At 40.4% G+C, this 23196-nt stretch overlaps 2 protein-coding genes across 4 annotated transcripts; both read left to right on the forward strand.

The window, feature by feature from the left end:
• Window positions 1-84: 84 nt before the first annotated feature.
• On the forward strand, window positions 85-17412 carry lars1b (leucyl-tRNA synthetase 1b). The gene is made up of 32 exons (XM_088279486.1): window positions 85-235; window positions 532-653; window positions 879-966; window positions 1043-1123; window positions 1207-1344; window positions 1823-1984; window positions 2073-2185; window positions 2247-2310; window positions 2478-2566; window positions 2634-2859; window positions 3281-3368; window positions 3728-3804; window positions 3931-3984; window positions 4066-4206; window positions 5052-5129; window positions 5245-5330; window positions 5409-5474; window positions 5585-5667; window positions 6285-6423; window positions 6520-6732; window positions 7295-7352; window positions 7496-7559; window positions 9257-9440; window positions 10620-10710; window positions 10822-10962; window positions 11475-11615; window positions 14542-14652; window positions 14752-14862; window positions 16310-16414; window positions 16495-16590; window positions 16669-16801; window positions 16939-17412. The coding sequence occupies exons 1-32, from the start codon at window positions 230-232 to the stop codon at window positions 17139-17141; spliced, it is 3552 nt and encodes a 1183-aa protein (XP_088135612.1). The 5' UTR covers window positions 85-229; the 3' UTR covers window positions 17142-17412.
• Window positions 17413-20149: 2737 nt separating this feature from the next.
• Window positions 20150-22941, forward strand: plac8l1 (PLAC8 like 1). 3 transcript variants are annotated; one of them, XM_088279918.1, is made up of 5 exons: window positions 20169-20283; window positions 20385-20410; window positions 21536-21753; window positions 21814-21950; window positions 22140-22941. In XM_088279918.1, the coding sequence occupies exons 3-5, from the start codon at window positions 21555-21557 to the stop codon at window positions 22269-22271; spliced, it is 468 nt and encodes a 155-aa protein (XP_088136044.1). In that variant the 5' UTR covers window positions 20169-20283; window positions 20385-20410; window positions 21536-21554; the 3' UTR covers window positions 22272-22941. The 3 variants fall into 3 exon arrangements, with proteins under 3 accessions (XP_088136046.1, XP_088136044.1, XP_088136045.1); XM_088279920.1 differs by lacking the exon at window positions 20385-20410 and having other exon boundaries at window positions 20150-20283; XM_088279919.1 differs by lacking the exon at window positions 20385-20410 and having other exon boundaries at window positions 20175-20283; window positions 21814-22019; window positions 22140-22286.
• The last annotated feature ends 255 nt before the right edge of the window (window positions 22942-23196 follow it).

Below are 23196 nucleotides of genomic sequence, written 5' to 3' on the forward strand. Positions count from 1 at the left end.
ACGTTCTCCTCCTTTTTTAAATAAAATTCAGCAAGACATTAACTTTCCCGGATAGCAAGAGTAATACGTCTAACCAAAACTATGGACTCCATCTCCCAGAATTAATTGCGAGTGGCTTGGTGTCATCAGCCGGGCATCGGTGGCGTGGGTTTCCTTTGCCTTTGCTGCTTGTTTAGCGCTAGAGTTTATTTTTGACGAAGCAACAGAATAACATATCGGTTTTGCCAAAATGACGGTAAGTTTGTTCTTTGGTAAGTATTACCCAACCCCCAAAAATCGGCGTAAATAGCTAGCGTGGGCTTTTTTGCACTACATTGACATGCTGTAGCTTTTAGCAACTGTGTGTCAGCTAGCAAACAGCTCGTCAGTCGAAGTACTGCGACGACAGGACCCTACTCTAAGGAACGACACTAAAGTTTGATATTCCGTATGAAATTTTCTAGCCCCCCCCCCGCTGGCGTTTAGAAACGCATTGATTAATTTCAAGCTTCCACTGTTTTTGTGTACATTTTGCTTACCATGTCTTTGCAGGAACGCAAGGGAACCGCAAAGTTGGACTTTTTGAGAAAGATTGAGCTGGAAATGCAGGCTAAATGGGAGAAAGACAAAACGTTTGAGAATGATGCAGCGACCACAATTGGGGAAAGTGCACAGTAAGAGGATCCTTTATGTTAAATTTCTCAAAGGGCTTGACATAATACTTGCATAATACTCTGCATTTGGCTTTGGAGGATTAATTCCCATGGCATTTATAAGCACAGTCGATATAGAAAATGGATGAAAGGTGTTCTATTTCACATTTAAATATTCATTCAGTGATGCAATGTTATGGCTCATACTTTTCCTCCCAGATTTTAATCAATAACTCTATTTCACAGCAAAAACAAGTATTTTGTCACCTTCCCCTACCCTTACATGAATGGGAGATTGCATCTTGGTCACACATTCAGCTTGTCGAAGTGTGAGGTAAATTCCAATTATTTAGGAAGGGAAAGAAGGCCTGAACATGGAAATGCATCTCATCTATGTTATGATTTCTCAGTTTGCGGTTGGCTACCAGTCCTTGAAAGGGAAGAAATGCCTTTTCCCATTTGGTCTCCACTGCACAGGCATGCCGATCAAAGTGAGTTCCTCAAGATTGTCTCGTACGTGCAGTGTTTAACACTGCAAGAAACAAAACAAAACATCATCATCTTTTTCACAAAGGCCTGTGCGGACAAGCTCAAGCGGGAGTTGGAACTGTATGGAAATCCGCCCCAGTTTCCAGACGAGGAGGAAGAGGAGAAGGAGAAGCCAAAAACGTGTGATGAAATCATCATCAAGGACAAAGCCAAGGGCAAAAAGGTCTGAATTTGAGATGCCTTTTAGGTGTATATATGGCTTCTAATTGTCACTATTAGCCTTTGGGTGGAGGCGTCATCCACTTTAGACACATATACACCTGCCTCAAATAATGACTCAAAAAATGTGTTGTCACTATAATCAAATTCGTTCTTTGACTCTGTTGTTAACCCATTGACTCGAACGCAGCATTCCACCAGATGGCACCAAAGAAGCGCATTGCTTTGGCATGAGGACAAAAACAGCAAACAGATACTTTTTTTATGCAGGAAATAATTGACGGTAGATTCCAAAAAATTAAGCATATTAGCAAATGTCAAACTGCCAATACGAGTGAGGGTTTCACCTTTAATGTTTTTGTTTTTATCATAACGGCTGAATTTTTGATACTATGTTGTTGGAAATATGAAGTCAAATAACAATTACACTATTATTATGTTGTTGTAGTTTCTGCCATATTGTAATTGGCTTTTCCTGTCAGAGTAAAGCTGTGGCCAAATCCGGTTCCGCCACTTTCCAGTGGAACATCATGAGATCTCTTGGCCTGACAGACCACGACATTACCAAGTTCGCCAATGCTGAACACTGGCTGGAATATTTCCCTCCTCTGGCTATTAAGGATCTCAAAATGATGGGCGTCAAGGTACAAAATCATCTTTTGCAGAGTCTTTTTTTGTTTGTTTGTTTTAAACACATTGAAAGGTTATTAAATGTGCCCTGTGATCTCCCAGGTGGACTGGCGGCGCTCATTTATCACCACAGACGTGAACCCTTTCTATGACTCCTTTGTCCGCTGGCAGTTTGTCACCCTGAAAGAGAGAAAAAAGATTAATTTTGGCAAAAGGTGAAATGAAAACAATCAGTGTTTGTTGGATGTCAGTTTATATTTGTGAATATTTTTTCAGGTATACCATCTACTCCCCCAAGGATGGACAACCATGTATGGACCATGACAGGCAGACAGGAGAGGTACGCTTACCTGTTGCTATGAGAAACAAGAATAGCGTTTTCATAAAATAAGAGCTTTATTAAAAAAAAGGTTCAGGTTTGTTGTTGAATTTAACCTGGGAGAAGGTTTATGAACATATACTATTTATCATATGATATTGTTATATTTCTTTTCACCTCACGTGTAGGGAGTAGGACCTCAGGAGTACACACTCATCAAGATGAAGATTGTTGAGCCGTACACAGCCAAATTCAAGTCCAAAGTTTTTTACAGCAGGTAACAAACATTACTACTTTAAATTTCTTAAAAGTGAAGTACATTATTGACGCCGTCCTCCCTGCAGCGCCATGAAAGGAAAGAACATCTACCTGGTGGCCGCAACCCTGAGGCCGGAGACCATGTTTGGTCAAACCAACTGCTGGGTGAGGCCAGACATGAACTACGTGGCCTTTGAGACCACCAGCGGGGATGTCTTCATCTGTACTAGGAGGTCTGCCAGGAACATGTCCTTCCAGGGCTTCACAAAGGAGAATGGTGTGGTCCCTGTAGTCATGGAAATGCTGGGACAGGTATGCAGATTTTTAATTATGGGTGTGTTACAAGGCTTGGTTCATGTGATCATATAGATCATTATTGCAGTAAATATTTGTATGAAAAAGTTTTGTAAGCCATGGATATGAAACAATCTCAAGAACAGTAAGTACTGCGTGACTACTTTTTCTTACGCCGCGTCATATAATAGTTAATTGTGCGCCGACAGCTTCGTATGTCTGGGGTGTCGTAAAGGGTGAATCACTGTTCACCGTACCTATGCCCACTCAAACTGATTCCTTACTGGAAAAAAACAGCCACCCTTATGTCATCACTGCATGACAATGGCAGCCATCTTTGCAAAAGTTGTCGTCAATACTTATAAAAGCAATAGCGGTGCCCTTTAAAACATTGACTTTCACTGCAGTCCATTGACACGCAAAACATTTTTACTCGCAGGACATCCTCGGCTGCGCCCTGAGCGCTCCCCTGACGTCCTACAAGGTCATCTACGCTCTGCCCATGCTCACCATCAAGGAAGACAAAGGTACAAGAAAGTGAATCCAAAACAATTAAGCATTCAAACTTGCACACCAGTGTTTTTCTCTTTGGAAAAAGTTAAATGTCAGAATCAAACTAATTACCCTCAGGTCCACCTGTTTTTAAAGGTTAGGGGATGCAATGAGGTGTGTTAAACACGGATGGTTTTCGTGCAGTGACATTTCAGTGGCTTCCCAAGCAGCTTTATTTACCTTTTCCTCTTCGGAAATGTTCATCACAGTGCTCATCACGCGCAGTTAGACAGCAGCTCGTCTTTGGTGTACTGTGACACCAAATAGCGGAGTAGTGCAGCATTAAATTTGTCCTAAATGTAACAGCTTTTCTCTTTTGTTTGGGTTCCATCAGGCACGGGTGTAGTTACCAGCGTGCCTTCTGATGCCCCTGATGACATCACTGCTCTCAGAGATGTCAAGAAAAAACAGGTAAGTTGCCAATTTTTGTACACTGCGTCACCTCAATAACAGAAACTCTTCAAGTTCAGTGGAGAAAACGTCACATTTATCCTACCAAAGCTTGTTAATCTTAAACTGAATGTGTATATTCCGTAGGCCCTGAGGGAGAAGTATGGAATTGAGGACAAGATGGTGCTGCCTTTTGAGCCGGTAAGATCATCTCCTCAGATATGTCATCTTAAACTCATCAATTGTAGTTGTAAAGCTGGTATGTGTATGCCTGTATTTCAGATTCCCATTATAGACATCCCAGGATATGGAAATTTATCTGCCCCGCTGGTCTGTGATGAGCTGAAGATCCAAAGCCAGAACGACAAGGAGAAGCTGGCCGAGGCTAAGGAGAAAGTCTACCTGAAGGGATTCTATGAAGGGGTTAGTCCACCTTGTCTGACTGTTTCTCTATCTAATGATATAATACATGTTGGGTATCTCTCACAAGGAATATATGTAAATGAATGTCTCTGGACACTTCATTAAGAACACATAATCCGCATAGATTATCCATCTGACCAATTTGGAGACGGGCACGCCTCAATCGCATTGCAAATGAAGATTTCCAGCCATTCACACTCACATTCACACCTATGGGCAGTTTTGAGGCTTCCATTTTTTTTCCGTCCATCCATCCATTTTCAATACCGCTTCTCCTCACTAGGGTCGCGGGGCGTGCTGGAGCCTATCCCAGCTGTCTTCGGGCAGTAGGCGGGGACACACACTGAACTGGTTGCCAGCCAATCGCAGGGCACACATAGACGAACAACCATCCGCGCTCACACTCATACCTAGGGGCAATTTAGAGTGTTCAATCGGCCTGCCATGCATGTTTGTGGAATGTGGGAGGAAACCGGAGTACCCGGAGGAAACGCTTCCATTTTTTTTTTTTTTTTAAATGAACCTTGTTTTGGGGATGCGAGAGGGAGCCCAACTACTTGGAATAACATGCAAACTCCAGACAGGAAGGCCAGCGCCGCGATTCAAATCTCAAATCTCAGAACTGAGAGGCTGACGTTCTAACCACTAGGTTGCCTTACTACCAACACTGATTATCTTTAGTCCTACATTGTATGTGGGGATTGATTTGTGTTGTGGGTTAATCGTGATGCAAAACCCTTTATCCACTGAGCAGCACTCATTCACATCATTATTTACCCAATCGTAATTAGGGTTCACATCTTCAATTTTTACTGTCTATTATACTGATGAATTAATCCCCTCAGATCATGTTGGTTGACGGCTACAACGGGCAGAAGGTCCAGGATGTGAAGAAGCCTATTCAGAAGATGATGGTAGAAAAGGTAGGACCGGTTCTGTATGGGGCCTCTTTGTAATGTATATGGTTTCATTAAAGTACTGTTAACTGATTAATTTGTATCCCAAAAATGTTGACTCCTAAGCATCGCTGGTTTTCAGGGCGAGGCCTGCATCTACATGGAGCCAGAAAAACAGGTCATGTCGCGTTCGGCTGACGAATGTGTGGTGGCGCTCTGTGATCAGTGGTGAGTGACATGAACTGAGCGCAACTTATGGAACTGAATATTGTGAGCATTATTCAAATCAGCAAATTTGTATCTCAGGTATTTGGACTACGGCGATGCTGAATGGAAAAAGCAGGCCAATGAAGTCCTCAAGTCTTTAGAGACGTATGACCAAAGCGCTGAAATCATTTGACACATACATTTTATGCCTCTTGCTGGCTTACCAAATGGATTTAATATAATTGTACTTTGCTCATGTATTCCGTTCTGCCCAGATTTTGTGATGAGACAAGGAGAAACTTTGAGGCTACTTTGGCATGGTTACAGGAACATGCCTGCTCACGTACTTACGGGCTTGGTAAGTGTTCAGCTCAAGTGTACCAAAACTAATTGACCATTTTTCTCATTAGGTCTTAGCTTGATTGACTCTAATTCATTATAAAAAATGCTATTGCTCATAAAGAATTTAATCAATTGAGCGATTGCATCAACTGTTTTATGTTTTGCAGCAGCAGAGCAATTTTTTAGCTTTCTTTTCTTCATAGTCTAGTCCATGACCATCCATCAGTGTCAGCACGTCACTATAAAGAGGAGAACTTTTACTTTTTCAGCTTTCAAGTGGAACTTTCCATGAGCGAGTACATAAAGCCATCTTGCGATGGTCTACTACTGACTGAAATTGACTAAAAGGCTGTTGACAGACGAGACACTGCGGCTAACATGTTTTTATACACCTGAAAGGGAGTGAATGCCTTTTTGTACGTTACAACTATACAAACCGACAGTGGCTTATCTTCCTTTGCCAGGAATACTCTTAAATCAATTTGTAGGTTTCTATTTTTTCCTTTTTTATGGTTTTCTCAAGCTTATTTCCCCCTGCTTTGACATAAGCCTGCTTTCCTTTTAATGCCTTTGTTTATGTGTGTACATAATCATATCAGTGTGTCATGCATGTTTGTGCTTTGGTTGCTATAGGAACGCGGCTACCTTGGGACGAACAGTGGCTGATTGAGTCCCTCTCGGACTCCACCATCTACATGGCCTACTACACTGTGGCTCATCTCCTCCAGGGAGGTGTGCTCAATGGACAGGGGGCCTCGCCACTGGGCATCAAGTGAGGACACAAATCACGACATGTACCAAAGAAACGCATCATACACACGGAATTGATTATATAATCGTTTCTTCTGTGTGTATATATGTGTCTCAGACCACATCAGATGACCAAGGAGGTGTGGGACTTTATCTTTTTCAAAACATCCCCATTTCCGAAGACTGACATCCCGAAAGAGCATCTTCAGAGGCTCAGGAGGGAGTTTGAGTATTGGTACCCGGTGGACGTGCGCGTGTCTGGAAAGGACCTGGTACCCAACCACTTATCTTACTACCTCTACAACCATGTGGCCATGTGGCCCAATGATAGGTAGGCTGTACAGTCTTTTTATTTTTTTTATTTTATCTTAGCAGAAATCCCCACTATGTCACAGAATTCTGCAATTTATTGTTTTTGTTTTATGTTTTATTTATTATTATAATTACTTGCTGTATTGCCCTTGCTTGTGGGATAGGAGAGCCAATGCCGTTGATGCACGCAGCTGTTTATTGAACACCAAGAGAATTGTAAAACTTACAAACACAATGAGAACACGAGTGCAGCAGCTGCCGTTGGCTGCAGCCCAGGCCCAGACTTGCTCAGCAGTGTCACAGTGTCACCCCAACCCGCCTCTTAAAGGTGCATGGAGACTACAGTACCAACCATGATTTCTGTCTCCCTTAAAGTTAAAAATTGTTTAAAGAGTGTTGTGTGGAAGAGGGAGAGCCATATATTTAAAAAAAAGTCTCTTTATATTACGGGTGGGTATAGAGTGAAACCCTTAACGGAAGCGGAAAAGCTTAAATTGTTTCCAGAAATGGCTGAGAAAATTATTTTTTAAATTATAAACTTTATTCATACCACCGCCAACGTCGCCCTCTATTGTCCACAGTGGGAAGTGGCCACAGGCTGTGCGAGCCAACGGGCATCTGCTCCTCAATTCTGAGAAGGTGCGTCAAATTTTAATGATGTGATTTGTCATATTTAATCAAACAAACTAGTCACGGTTAAGCGATGGTACACTGCTTTTGATGGAATTCTCTGTGGGAATCTGTGGGGTGTGGCGTTACCATCTGTTTTTCTTGTCCACCAGATGTCCAAATCAACCGGAAACTTCCTCACTCTGAGCCAAGCCATCAAAAAGTTCTCAGCAGACGGTACTCTGACTCCTCCTTGCCATATCGCTTCATCTCCGCAGCATTTTTTATTCTCCACACACTTGACAAATTGAATTTGGGGGTGATAATGAATTCAACAAAAACGTTCAAAACTTGGTTATGAGACAAGTCATTTATTTTGGATCTATGCTTTAGCTGCTGTCTTTGAATTTAAATCACTCAATATAACACATGTGAAAGCATCACTCAGAAGTTACTAGCATATGTTCAACAAGGAAAACATCAAACTCCTCCAGTCCTCATTTAACTCCATCTTCATTTAACTTGAGTGACGTTTTTTTGTTGTTGGTTTTTTTCCTTTGCTCTCGACAATTTTCAAGATCAATGAAACATCTGCCAAGCGCCTGAGTCATTACACGTTATTACACAATAAATATTTAGTTAGAAAATAAACAGCATCATTTATATTCCTAATGAGATGCGGGTCTCTGCCAGATATAATTTACTGCCCTATTAGAAACGACTTCCTGTATGATCATTTAATTTGTTTGATTTGCAATTTAGCTATTAAATGGCTCTGATTCCATATGCAAGTCCATTAGAAAAACATGATAGATGACAGTTAAAAATGTCCTGTTTTAATGTCCTTTTTAGCTATTAATTATTTAATATTTGTGCCTTGGAGAGCGTATCGCCTTGATTTTATAACCCTCTGATACCCTGTTTTCCTCTCACTTCCTTTTGGTTTGAGGGAGTTGAATAATAGATAGATGAGCATGTTGCGTTGTCTGTCTGGAAGCCCGCGGTGGGAGTAAAGAATCTCATGTTCTGACAGCAGACAGACATTTCAAGTGCACGGCCCATCTGATTCCTGTCGGGCGTCGACTGACGGCTTACGCCTGTAGATGGAGACAGAGGGCCCGGAAGACGGTTTTCTGTCTATTGGTGCTTTGCGGTTCAGACAGCTGTGGGATCAACAGTGTGTGCGGGTGCGTGTGAGCGCGTGTGCGTGCATGCGCATGTGCGTGCGCATGTGTGCGTGTGTCTGAGCAAAGATTTTCTGGCTGAGGGTGGGCAAGAAGGGTGGGAGGGATATCCTGGTGGCATCACTTTTATCGTGATGTCTCATTAGAACATGTCTTGATGAAGATGTCTCCTGGCTGGAAATTGTGTCCGCTGGGTATTTGCAGGAGTCTCAAGTTGACAGTCATTTTGCTGATGAAGAGATGAAGTCATTTGTCTTCATGTTTGCCTATGTGTGAATTAGCACCTTTCCGCAAATAGTGACCCCTCCCACTCTGATGGACACCATGCCTCGTCTCGATGCCGGCTGCGTCTTCCTTTGAACAATGAGATGCTTTGCCCCAAATAGACTGCTCCCCTTGCCCCCTCTCAGGGCAAAAAAGAAAGATGTAAATCCCTTTACCTTGGCTAACTGATCCCCCCAAAGTATGCTGATAGTGATGCATTACTTTTAAGGGTAATGTTGTAAGATGAGGAAGGAAACAAAACTGTTTTGGGATCAGAGGTTGAGGATTATAGTTACAGTTTAACTATTAAAATTGGGAAAAATATCTTTTTTCTTTTCCATGATAAAGCTTGTTCTCCATTCCCCGTGAATCGCGAGGTATTATTTGTACTCTGGTAGTCGTTGACGTATCAAATAGAAGTACCCGGCCACTTTTTGAGGAGTTATGGTAAACAGTAGGGTCCTCAACCTTGTTGTTCTATCTTAGGTATGCGTCTGGCTCTGGCTGACGCAGGTGACACGGTGGAGGATGCCAACTTTGTGGAGACCATGGCGGATGCCGGCATCCTGCGCCTTTACACCTGGCTGGAGTGGGTGAAGGAGATGATCGCCAACCAGAACAATCTGAGGACCGGATCCGCAGACACCTTCAACGACCGTGTTTTCGCCAGGTAGACGCTGCTGTACATTTAAGATGATACCAGGGGCACAAGATGAGCACAAGTAGGGGAGTACCGGTAGTTGTGAATCAATTACACGCTTCAGTCTGGCTTTACTGAAAGTTTTCACTGCAAAAACGGGCTGATCCGCTAACTAGGCAAAATAGCCACAAAATAAATTTTGAGCTTTCTGAGTGGAGTACATACAAATTGATTAATTAAATCATGCTATGTGATTTTGTCAAGCATAGGTTGCGTCTTTTAATTGCACGTTTGACAGGCAGGTGCGAACCCGCACACATAACAATGCCAGCATAACACTGGCAAAATGAGTGGCCGCGGAAGAACTCTTTTTCTTGTCATAATCGTTTTTATTGGCCAAGTATGTTCAAAGCATACAACAAATTTGTCTCCAGTAATTTGAGCCACTCTAGTAAGACAGCAACATGACACTACAACAAAATAAACGTTTGGTCCTCAACACTCAAGCGCAGAGATTAATTAATCAATTTAAGGATACCATTAGTGCATTAGTCCCAAACAATGGCAGCTTGGCAAATGGTGCAGAATTGAATTATAGAGTGACCAGTAGTGTAAATATTTGCGGAAATGCCAAAAACAAAAATTATCTCAATGCCAACCTCATGATCTGTTCTGCATTTAAATTTTGGAGCATCTGAATGATCTAAGGTAGTGGTCACCAACCACTGGGCTGCCGACCGGTACCAGGCCATAAGCCACACATATGGAAGAAAGGAAAGAAAAAAAAAAAAGTAACAGCATTTCCGGTATATTTATTATCCAAGGCTGAAAAAATATATTTTGAAAAATGACAGGGTTCTCGCAGTTACATGCATCTATGTCTGACTCTTGACACATGTGAGGGTGCTATCTGTGTCGGTCGCGTAACACGAATATTAAAATCTTGAACCCACAAGCTAACAAAATTAGTAAAAAAACAGATGCATTTTTTAAGTCTATGTAGTGCAATAACTTTTGCAGTAACCGATCATACCAGTGGGCACACATGCATATTCATTTGAAATTTCCCCCAAAAGCTGTAGTAAAATGAATTTTCAGACTCTAGCTGCGAGCGAGGCAGTCTGGAATCATTTCAGAGGCTGCATTGAAAACAGCTCTTTTTAAAGAATCACCAAGCCTAAACTTGAAAGCATTTTGTGTCTTGGCCAGCGAGATGAATTCTGGAATTTTGAAGACGGAGCAACACTATGACAGGATGATGTTCAAAGAGGCTTTGAAGTGCGGCTTCTTCGAGTTCCAGGTAAATAAAATTGAGTCATCTTCCCAAGCAATTCACAGTTGTTTATTCCCTGAAAAAGGAGGTCCCAAATCCATCCAGAACCAATATTAATATGATGAACGTTTCCTACAGGCTGCCAAAGATAAGTACAGAGAGTTGGCTATTGAAGGCATGCACAGAGAGCTGGTCTTCCAGTTCATAGAGAGACAGACGCTGCTGCTGGCGCCCATCTGTCCACACCTGTGCGAGTACACCTGGGGTCTGTTGGGAAAGGTAAGAAATTTGCTCGGAATCCTGGCCGGCAGATCAAACCTGACTTTTATCCTTTTCTGACGCCTATGTGTCCAACTCCTTTTGTACACTTGAAAGGAGGACGTGGCACCGAAGCAACGTTTTTTTTTTTTTTTTATAAAAGACCAGCGCTAATATACACTATATTCATGAGTACACCCACCATCAACCCGGCTTATTGTATCCACTTCTAACACTCTTCCTCACTTGTCTTCACATACACACAAATATACCACTTTTAAATTGAGGTGCACACTTATCGTGCATGTTCCTAACAACACAGAGGGCTGAGAATATTTTCAAAACTCTACTGTATGAGTACAAAAGAAGTCTGCTGTGTTGGGGATGTGTATTTTTGATCATCACCTAGCAACAACCGAGGCTTGACAAGTTTGATTTCCTACAATGGCTTCTGTGTTTTGTCATTCTAATGACCGTTTTTGCTTTTTAAATCTAAATGTAGCCGGCGTCCATTTCTCTCTCTCTCTCGACAGGCTTCTTCTGTGACAAAGGCATCATGGCCCATAGCCGGTCCAGTGGATGACATTCTCATCCGCTCCTCGCAGTATCTGATGGAGACGGCACACGACCTTCGACTGAGACTCAAAGCATACATGCTTCCCCCAAAAAATAAGGTACCATGCAGGCATACACCTGAGTTCAATTTCTCTGGTGGTAACTTGAACTTGCAAGAGGCCGAGATGATCACTGACCTAAGATTTATGGGTTTAATTTAGGCTGTATTTATTATTCAAAAATGTTTTCTATAGTTGTCTTACTTGGCAGTTATTCTGGAGAACTGACTTCAACAATCTTAATTTAAAAGTACAGAGGCAGCAATTTATGTATTAAAATGTTCAGAAACAAAGGTTGTCTGAAAGTTTACCGTCAATTACCCGTACGAAAATATTTGTCGAACAGCATTGCCTCTCTGAGTCAAAATAGCACATGTCTCTTTGGGACTGTGTGTGAAGTACACACTTTCACTGAGGTGTGGTTCTGTGTAAACGTGTAATTCCAGGCCCAGGACAGGACAGGATTTGATACTGCGTTATTATATTTCAAATTTCATATCAGACGTCATTTAATTATATGTTTGCGCTACAATATTCTACGGAAGAGGAAAAAAAAACTTTGCATTCCCTCGCAAAATATTTGCGTTCCCTTGCAAAGTTTGCGAGGGAATGCAAAGTTGATTTTTTTTTTTTAAATTTATTTTATTATTTTTTTAAATGCGCGTTTATGTACTTCCGGGTCATCTTCCATGTAAACAAACGCATCAAAAGTGGAGCGTGTTCACCCGTTGGCGAGTTTAATAGAATTTTACTTTGAAGTTGGCTTGAGATACAAAGACATACAATCAGTTCTGGATATTAAGCACGGTTTTCAAGTAAGTGAAAGACATCTGAAGCGCGTGCTAAACAAAACGGACTATTTCATCGTAAAACGTTCTCTGAAATGGCAGTCCTGTTTGACTTTACTAGCGGTCAATTGCAGCACTCCGGACAGATACACGGATACCCTTGGGTGCACAGTAAATGCAGAAAACATGGACTTCTAGTCAGGAAAGAGGATGTTTGTCTGGTGCTGAAAAAGTTGGACGCGAGAGGCGTGTCGTGAAGGTAGCCAAGACGTCTGAGACTCTCAAGGGCGAACTTTATTTGGCACCTGGACTCATATGATAAACTGAGGCCCTTTTGCATTTGCATCAGTGGTGCTATTGATGTTTTTTTTGTCAGAAAATAATGTGGCTCAATGCTTACACAACAAGTAGTGACCCGAAGTTGATTGGCAATTACTACATGGAAGTTGTGCAGCGTTTAGGGGTTTGTCCTCGAATCCTGGATGTGAAAGATTATTTCTGCAGACAGCTGTTGTGAAATGCGCTGTACAAATAAAGTTGTATTGTATGTATTATCCCGATCGAGATTTGATAAACTTGCCTGTTAAAGATGATGACATAATTGTCACTCCTTGCTCTGGTCAGCAGGTGGTGTCATGTGTTTAAAAAATGCAACATGTTTCACTGAAATAAATAAATTTTTATTAGCAGTCACAAATTCTTCCAAACATCAATGTACCTGACAGAAGGCAAGGTTAGGATATCTGTTCACAAACAGCCTTTGGATGGAAATGGGATGGCAAGTGGAAAAACACATCTATTGTAACAGAGCAAATATTTTTTAACTATTCAGAATGTTTTAACACTACATCACAACAAATCTGAGCAACAGTTGCTGTTTTTCCCATAATGGCATGCCTTGTTCCGCTACCGTTGGTTGTCCTCACTTGATGATATTCATTGCCATAAAAATTGAGCCATCCTATTTCAAACTCCCCGAAACTCTTTTTTGCAGAAACATTTTTATGTCTTGCCATTCCCTCCTCGTGGTTTTGGAGCACACATGGAGTTCCACTCAGTAGACGTTTTTTCCTTGATCTTATTCTGTCCCTGAATCTTTGGATGAGAGTTTCATTATCAGCACTAGGCATTTTCTGTCAACAAAAGCAAACGACAGCTACTCGATCACCGTAGGAAGTGATATATTTGCCCAATTGCTCGTCAGTCAAAAGGGAAATTACTGCCATGTCAACCTGCAAATATGAAATATGGGATTAAATACTTGCAATGTTTACTTACTTAAAAACTTATTTTGTATATATTCACATGAGTAATGGCGCACACAACAGTCATAATTAAATGTATTCAATATTAAACATCTGGAAGTGGCAGCACATTTACCATTTTTGTAACGTAGTTTTTAATTTGAGTTAAAATATCTTCAATCCAGTAAGAGCATAAACAGTGCAGCTAGACTCGATAGAAATGCTAGCTTCACCGCTCCCCGAGTTAATTTCACACTGTATTTTTACCTCTGTTACTCTTACCAGTAGTAATAATACTACAAAATAATAATAAAATTTATGCTTGTCTTGCCACTTAAAAGGTAAACAGTTTGCATGCTAGTATGCAAAACAGAAAGTTAACAGTAGGGACCCATATTGCTATTATTAAGGAATTATGTTAGAGTGAATTGTATGTACCTTGTCGCTTTTGATGCGCATAATGTCACCGGGACATCTCTTGACCGCAAGAAACGTTCCAAGCCCTCCTCCATGATGATTGCCGCCTCTGACGTGTCGTCTCTCGAACAGCCGCGCATTAGAGGCAAGGGTAGTCAAACTGACCCGGAAGTACCTAGATGCCCATAAAAAAAAAAAAACATTCACTGGAAAAAAAAAAACAACTTTGCAAGGGAACGCAAAGTTGTTTTTTTTCTCTTACATGTCCCCTAAGGGGCTCCGTAATATTCCAACCAATTCAGAAAAACAAGTCAGTTTTGTGTGATATTTGTGCACGTCTTTGATATCTGGAAAACCAATCACTCACTATCACAAGTTTCCAGTTTTTGCAAGTGAACTTTCTATAATATTCTCATTTATTGAAAAGCACCTGCGTACACATAATCAGATCCTACGTACACTATGTAAATATTTCTTTTCAGCATCCGGGTGTATATGTAATTTTCATTATTTAATCACTTTGTATTCTTTGATCAGAAAGGTGAGTCAAAGCCCCCCACCAAACCTTCACACTGCACCATCTACGTGGCCAAGACCTATCCGACATGGCAACACAGCGCCTTATCCCTGCTAGGAAAGCATTACAAGGTCGGTAACACACACACACGCACAACCGCACGCAAGCACACGCACCCATTGTGTTAGATGAATGCCTACATTGCGCCTTTGTTTGTCCTCTTCGTGTAGAGCAACAATGGCGTCCTTCCAGACAACAAGGTGATAGCAAGCGAGCTTGGTGCGCTACCCGAGCTAAAGAAGTACATGAAGAGAGTCATGCCCTTTGTGGCCATGATCAAGGTACACAAGCAACACTGTGGCAGCTCATTTGCTTCGAATGAACAAAAAGGGATAGACAAAACGGCCCGCTCTGTTCTATTGTAAGCATTTACATTCTGGAGACAATTTGTTGTTTAGTTTAGATGGATTTTTTTCCCTTAAATTAATTAATCACATTTAAATGAATTGTAATGAAACAATTTTTCATTTCTTGGTCATTCTACTTATTTTAGATGTGAAATATTCGTAATCTGAACAATTTTGCGTGAACACATTCAATTCTTGGAAAAAAAAAATACTGCTGTGCTTTGAGATTTGAATTTATCTCATTCCATGACCTGATGAAAATGCCATTAATCTGTCCTAGTCTCCCCCCAAAATTAAAAACAGTATATTTTTTTTATAACAATGGAAAATAGCACTCTATCATATTGTACAAAATTCTTCTATATATGTCACGACTGTTTAAAAAAAATACTTCAAGCCACAGTAATATTGACAAATAAAAAGACGTGCCTATTAGTTATTGTCTATATTATGGCAAATAACCATTGCTAAAAGCGTTATAACACCCCGCATGGTTTTATTTCTTAGCCAGTCTATGGAATTTTCATCATTTGTTAGCATTATGCTAAGTGGCCTGAAGGCAAAGCTGTATAATTGTTTTAAATACACAACGTGTAATTTTCTTTGTTTTATGTTTTTCTAGAAAGCAAACTCCAATTGGGATTGACATTAAACACCCTAAGCATCTTTTTTTTTTCACTTATTCATTTTACCCACCAAACTGTTGTGAAGTGGGTTAAGTTCACTGCCACCAACCAGCTTTCGTATCCCAATTTTTAAGTAAAATAAAAAATAGAGAAACAACTGCTCACATGCCACCCCCAAAAAATTCAAGTTGGTTAATTTTTATTTCAAGGCACCACAGTAATTGATTCATTAATTCAAATAAATTAAGGATAAAATTTGAAACTTTTCTTCATTTATTTTTTTTAAACCTCAACTAAATAACCTGGCCTCTCAAACAATAATAAAAATGAAAAAACAACAAATCCCTTGAGCACAAAAAAAATCATTCAACAAAATATGTTTTGTCTTCTGTCTGTCTGAGGACAATGAAAAGCTTTTCTTTTATTCTAAAAAAAACCCCATAATTTCCAATAGTTTTCAGGCTACATCGTTGCTATCAACAAAAGAGGAAAAACCCATACAAAATGTTATTCTTCTCTTTGTTGTTTTTTTTTGTTCTCTGTTGTTGCCCCTCATACACACATTTTTCATCAATATCCATTTTGCAGTCAATTGTGTGTGTGTGTTTTTTGTTTTTTTGTTTTTTTAATTCCTTTCACCGACTGCACTGCAACTCTCAATTTAATTCCCAATGGAGTTATATATTGAGTCAGAGTTGTTTCCCATAAACTTAAATGACAATGAGTTCACCTATCATGAATGCGGCTTTCCACAGGAGAACCTAGAAAAAAGCGGCCCCAGGGTTTTGGACCTCGAGCTGGAGTTTGACGAGCGGGCAGTTTTGATGCAGAACCTTGTTTACTTAACCAATTCCCTCGAGGTATGTTGACACCTCTGAAGACTGATTAGGCTCTCAAAGATGCCTGACATGTGTTCCTTTATTTCTCATGCTTAACGAAGCTGGAGAGGATCGACATCTTGTTTGCGTCCGAAGCCGACGAAAAAGTAAAGGAAGACTGTTGTCCGGGGCAACCGTACTGTGTGTTCAGATCTGAGGTGACCACACGTGTGAAGGATTGCTTCTCAAGGTTACATGTGGTCATGTTAAATTTGAATTGTGCAATTTGTTGGCAGCCGGCAGTTTGTGTGACCCTGGTCAACCCTCAGCCGTGCAACGGCCTCTTCTCGACCAAGCTCGACATCAGACAGGGGGACAGCAGGGACAGCGTCGTCCGCAGACTCACCAAGGTTAACAGACTTATCAAAGGTCGGTTATCCACCACGGTCCATGTTGCAGCAAACAAATTTGGACTTTGTTTGGTTGAAAATGAATGAAAGATTTTTGAAAGGGGCTTGTCGATACCTTGAGTTGATACGTCATGTCGCCACGCTTCCTCCCACCAGATCTCTCCAAAGTGAAGCTGATGAGGTACGAGGATCCCCTGCTGGGGCCCCGTCGGGTGCCCGTGCTGGGACAGGAGGAGCTGGGAAAAGTCATTATCTCGCCTCAGTCCGTGTTCAGCATCAACCTGGATGAGAAGAAAGTCACAGTGGCTGACAATGGCCTCACTGTGGACATCGGCGACACTCTGGCCTTCCTGGTTTAATTTAAAACGAAATGTTGCGACACAACACAACATCATGATTTGAATTATGGGAAGTTTTTGTATTAACAAAACAAACAAAAAAAAAACAAAACAGCAAAACACCCCACACTTTAGAGCAACTTTCATCAATAATATATGAGCTCCACTTGTTTTCATACTGATGGAATTATGTCTGCTGGCTTGTTTTGTTCATCTAAGTTGAATCGTTATTGTCCCCCCTGTTGTCTCCATAGACACTGTTTGTGCTTTTTTTTTTATTTCCAGAAATAATAAAACCTGTGAAATAAAATGTTTAGCATCTTCACCTTTTTTCCTGTATCACACCCTCCTCATACATTGGTTTTATTCTGAAGTCAGCCCAGTTTGAGAGGGTGGCCCACCCTATACCATATACTGCTGTGCCAAGGGTAAGTGTGCATTTTGTTACCATGGCAACAAGGGGCAGAACTAATGGGTTGGCTGCACTTTGAGCTCCAAATATAAAGTGACTGCAAACTGAAAAAGCCCACAGGATGCCCTATAAGACAAAAAGTGGATTACAAATACAAAGTAAGCCAAAGTATTCTCATTATTTTCCTCTCTGAAGTCACACCAAATTGAACTTGCCAAATATGTGTCACGCCCTAGTATGCCCTCCCCGTCAACAACTTGGTAATCGTTCAGATTTGGCATGAATTCCTGATCAATAATACGGCAATGCATGATATATTTCAGTGTGTTTCATTGCTGGATGCTTGTCATTGGAATAAATGCAAGCAAAACCAAATTGTTGCCTAGAAGAGGACACCATTAAGCTCTTTAAAATGACATTGGGATTCAAAAAAGCTTTAGTCCTTCAAGGTATTACCTCAGTGCTTCAAAGGCAACGTGATTTATACTTGAGCCCAGGGGATGGCTATTATTCAAATGTGTTCCTTTTGATGTTTATTTCTGTGAAACAAAGCAAACATATCTTTAATCTTCTAGTATTTCACTGTTTTTACTTGAGCGTTCTTGGTAGGGGGGTCGATCAGAACAATGTGTCACATCGTGTCACAGCCAACATAACAAAATCAATCACTCTTTTGCAGGTGAGCTGTAGATATTATCTCCCTGAATCAAGTTTCTCCTTGCCTGCGCCTTATTTGTTGGAGTCACTTTTTGTTTTCCTGCCCAAGGGTGAGTGTAGCATTTACGTCCTTTGGGTTTATTAAGAATATGCTCATCAGGAAGGTGTCCCAGTGTGTTACTGATTCAAAACTATGAAAAATGTTTCACCCTTACATACTGTTCATTTTTCATATGCACATACACCCCATTTCCACGGTTTCATAAAAATATACATGGATAAATTTTAAAAAATTACATTCTTTTATGTTTTCGCCTCTCAAATGCCAAAGATGCCCGGTGGTGCAACTGTCCAAACAATTTAGCAGCTAAAGAAAACTAATTATTTTGGTAATAATTTAGGTTTTAAGTCTTTTGGATATCGTGTTGTTGTCATATCAATCGTTTTAAAACTATTTAAACACCCGCAAAACATTTGTCCAACAATTAACATTGACTAAATTTATGCTGCAAAACCACAAGCATTAGACTTCTATTTTGAAGTGAAGAGACAATCGCTGTAACCAGGATGTTGGCTCAACAGGAGGACACCAATTGACCCTTGTGACTAAACTGAAAGGTTTGTAGAGCTCTCAAATACTGATTTTAGTAAGTTTAAGTCGTTTTAGGTTGTAAAACTACAAAATTATTTCAATCATAAAACTCCTTTGATATTTATTTTTGCAATGGTCAGTTTGATCTTGATGAAAATGGTAGATGCTGAAGTTATCATCCAAACAGAAGCTTTTTTAATTTGAGATATTTGCAATAGTCTGTCCAATCAAAATTACAGAGATTAAATCGAAGAATTATCAAAACATTTTATGCTGCCATTGATTACAACGGTAGAATAGTCGCTGGCCGTCTACATCACACTTTAAACTCATGCGTCATACAAAGTCTTGAGTGATGGTTTTGCCAAACCTTACCCTGTAAAAGTTGCCTTGAGGGGCACCTTTGAGGATCCTTTGAGCCCCCCAGAGACTTCAAAGGCGCAAGTGTGTCATTGTGGCCTATGATGGGCTGCAGTTTGGTGAAAAGAACTTAATGATGTTCTGTTATTGCAGAACCTAAGCCAGCAACATTAAACTGGCATAAACTGAGTCATTTAATTAGTTTGGTTTTTGATTAAATTTTGAGTGGAATTGTCATGTCATTTGGCGTAACCAGTCATGATGTGGCGTGACTGTTGCAATAACTGCCTTCAATGTCGAAATAAGATGATGAATATACTGTATCTTAATAAATTAAATTACCAATGATTATATGTAAAAAAATATATAATTATTTCCGTATTTAATTAATTATTTCGTGGTGTTGCAGTGTGTCATTAATTAATTTTCTTAATTCTTTATCTTTAATTAAGTAATGACACATTGATTTAATTAATTCCATATTTAATTAATAAGTAAAACATTTTATTAATGACACCTATTTAATTATTTTATACAATAGAATACAACTTTACTTATATTTACATTGGTTCATTTATTTATTTATTTATCACATTTATTTAATTCCATATTTAGTGCATTAATGAAACAATTAATTAATTGACAATTTTAACTCAACATTTCATGGTTTATTTATTTATTTAATTATGGCACTTTCAGTCCTCCATAATAATATGCTTAGGTGATTGATTTGTAATTATATTTTTTTATCATTGAATGCAATTTACAGGATAAAAAGAAATTTTAAAATAGAGACTGATGACTGATAACACTTGAAATTAAAGTGCATTTTTAACCATATGTCATACAAAAATCTAAAATTATAGTTGACGGAGTCATAAATAGTACGTTTCTGTCAAGTTTGTGTGCTGTGTATCTTTTGCAGTTTTAAGTGCAGAGGACAGCCAGCAGACTTATCTCTTTCGGACATTTTTTTTTTTTTTTTTTGCCAAGCATTGGGGTGAGTTGCTTTATCTGTCCCTGACATGCTCTCTAACACTGGGTGGATGTCACTATTTCCTCCTTGTCATCTCCCAGGCCTCACTCTCCCTCCCTAGATGCCAGCAGCTTGTTGTTATGGAGCAGAGTATTGTCACACACCAGTAAGTGTTTGCCTTGTCGGTCGCTTGTGTTCACCACTGAGCATGGAGTGTTTCACGAAACTGCTGTGTGGTTTCCTTCTTTCTTGGCATTACATTCACAGGCCTCAACAGTAGGCGCATACTGACAGTAAGTATGATCTAATGAGATCCGGTATTGAAGATCTATTAATAGTTCTGACTTACAAAATAATAATGCTCACATTAACAACACTCAGAGATAATACATTTGTTTACTGTTTTAAATCCTAGAGACAAGACTCTGATGTATTTTGTCTAAAAACTTTCAGTTTCAAATTATGGAAAGTTCCTAAGCAAATTAGGAAAGAAGGAAAATTTTATATTTATTACAAAACCCTTTTAACTCTACATCGAATGTCTGAGTGACATTTTAACCTATTTGACTGTTGTGTGAGATTAAAAATAAGGAGAAGTGGAGAGTAAATGTAGTCCACTTTGCTGTTTGCCTGTTGAGAAAATAAAAATTTGTTTAGAAGGCCAATTATGTAGAGATCAGCAAGCAGATAGGCGGCACGGTGGTCGACTGGTTAGCACAATGGCCTCACAGTGCAGAAGTGCAAGGTTTGATTCCCGCTTCGGCCTTCCTGTTCTCTCCGTGCCTGCGTGGGGCTTCCTCCGGGTACTCCGGTTTCCTCCCACATTGCAAAAACATGCATGGCAGGTTGATTGGACACTCTAAATTTCCCCTAGGTATGAGTGTGAGCGTTGATACTTGTTTGTCTTTGTGTGCCTTGCAATTGGCTGGTAACCCGTTCAGGGTGTACCCCGCCTACTGCCCGAAGATGGCCGGGATAGGCTGCAGCACCCCCCCGCGACCCTAGTGAGGAAAAGCGGTACAGATAATGGATGGATAGTAGTATGTAGATAAGTAATTGGATTATAAAAAGAAGGGATCAATGTAGATCGATGCCTGCTGTAGCACAGCCAAATCATGTAACAAAAAATTCGAGAGTGCTAGTTCCCTTATTAAAAACACTTTTTTTTGGGGGGGGGACGAATGATTGGCATTGCAATTCATTTTAATGAGGAAAGATAATTTGAAAGTGTTTTTAGGAACAAGAGAGATCACAGAATGAATTAAGGGGCAAAGTGATGCCTCTAAAGAAACAAAATTCACAAATGAGCTCAAAATATACTGGCATAAATAAAAAGTATGTTTTATTATGTTGAATTTTATTTTTTTCTATTTCTTTATGTAACAATGCCAGTTTCACAAAACATCTCCTGCTTGCAGACCCTCTCGATCAGGGTCCATGGTGGAGGAGAAGGGGGATGGAAGTTCCTCTACAGTAACTGACACCAACTGGAGGTCCACCAACTTTCCTTACGTGAGCGCAATAGCTTTGACTCAGCCCGGCTTGGGTGTCACCACGACGACCGTCACAACTATCACGCAGACAGGCGGCGACTGGAGCAGCGGCCTGTTTGACATCTGCGGAGACAAGTGCACATGTGAGTGATGTTCTGCGCTTTTTTGATTCCAAGGCTTGAGGTTATGTTTTTCCCGCGCAGGTGTCATCGGTGCTCTGGCGCCGTGCTGTTTGGACCTGAGTCTCGCTATCCAGTATGGCGAGTGTCTCTGTTTGCCTCTTTTGCCAGGGTCCACGTTAGCTATGAGGGTCGCACTCAGGGAGCGGTACAAGATACAAGTGAGTCACATGTACAGGATCGATGGGAAAAAAACATAAATATGCCATGGGCAAAATTACAGCAATTAGGTGAGTATTTCAAACAATAATGTAGAATGGCTTTCAGGAAAAAAAAAATGTGAAAGCCAAATTTTGAATATGTGGTGGAATGATCTACAAAACCAATAATATGGGAGTTTTGTTCCACAGGGGAACATATGCGAAGACTGGAGCGCCGTGTGTTGCTGTTACGCCCTGGCTGTGTGTCAGATGATGCGAGAGATGAAGCGGCGCACGGGGGCTCGAATGTACCACGTATCCACCGCCCTGGAGTGCTCTTAACTGGGATCACCGTCGCCGCCAAACGTGAACCTCAACATCTCACCCACTTGAACTCTCAGTAGCGTTGATTCTGAGGTCCCCTGATGCAAGCCTACATTGGCCACTTCATTAGGTCTCTAAAAAATGCAAATGCGCACGTATTTACTCTGTGTCGGTCATAACGAAGCATTATTACTACTTTGTTGATTTATGGTAATCATTCTTTTTGGTTCCATTATTTTCAACATGTGAGGGACAAAATAATAGGAACAGCTTAACGTTGGATGTAGTTCAGTGAATTACAGCCACAGTAATAAATGTACAGTATAGTTGAATCAATGTCAACAGAGTCATTGAAAAAAATGGTTTTATGATGAGTCATAATCAACCATAAGGTGTCTTTGAGACTTGGCTGCTTCAAACAATTTCCATTGAACTTCATATTCATTTTATTACGTTAATGAACTGCTGTTATGATGTCATAAATTACCTGGAAGCCAACATTGTGCATGCAGACAGCAAAATACAGTATGTGAGCCTCCTGACAGGGATGACAATATCACAGTGGACATTTTTGACTGATGTTGGCATTTTTATGAGCCCAACATGGCCCTTAAGTAAGTGGACAGTAGACTGTTAAACAAATGTGTTTAGAATTTCTGAAATAAATCTCCAACCTTTACTGCCGTAATTAGCTTTGTCTGGTTTTCATCAAGATGCACTATAGGAAAAAAAAAAGGATTACACGTCTGGAGATGTGAGCCTCATAATCTTTGGAGCCGCGTTTTAATGCTTTATGGATTTTGCAGGTCTGAGCTTTTTTTGATTTTTGTCTTGCACGCCAAAGGTCAGCTGACACATTAAATGTAATCCCTCTCTGGTACATGACAGCGAGATAAAACGTGGCAGCAATGCGGGCGAAAAAGCTGGGCATCTGCAGAGCCAA

The sequence above is a fragment of the Idiotropiscis lumnitzeri genome, chromosome 17, assembly GCF_059441095.1.
Source record: "Idiotropiscis lumnitzeri isolate Australia: NSW breed Sydney's pygmy pipehorse chromosome 17, RoL_Ilum_1.0, whole genome shotgun sequence".
NCBI lineage: Eukaryota > Metazoa > Chordata > Actinopteri > Syngnathiformes > Syngnathidae > Idiotropiscis > Idiotropiscis lumnitzeri.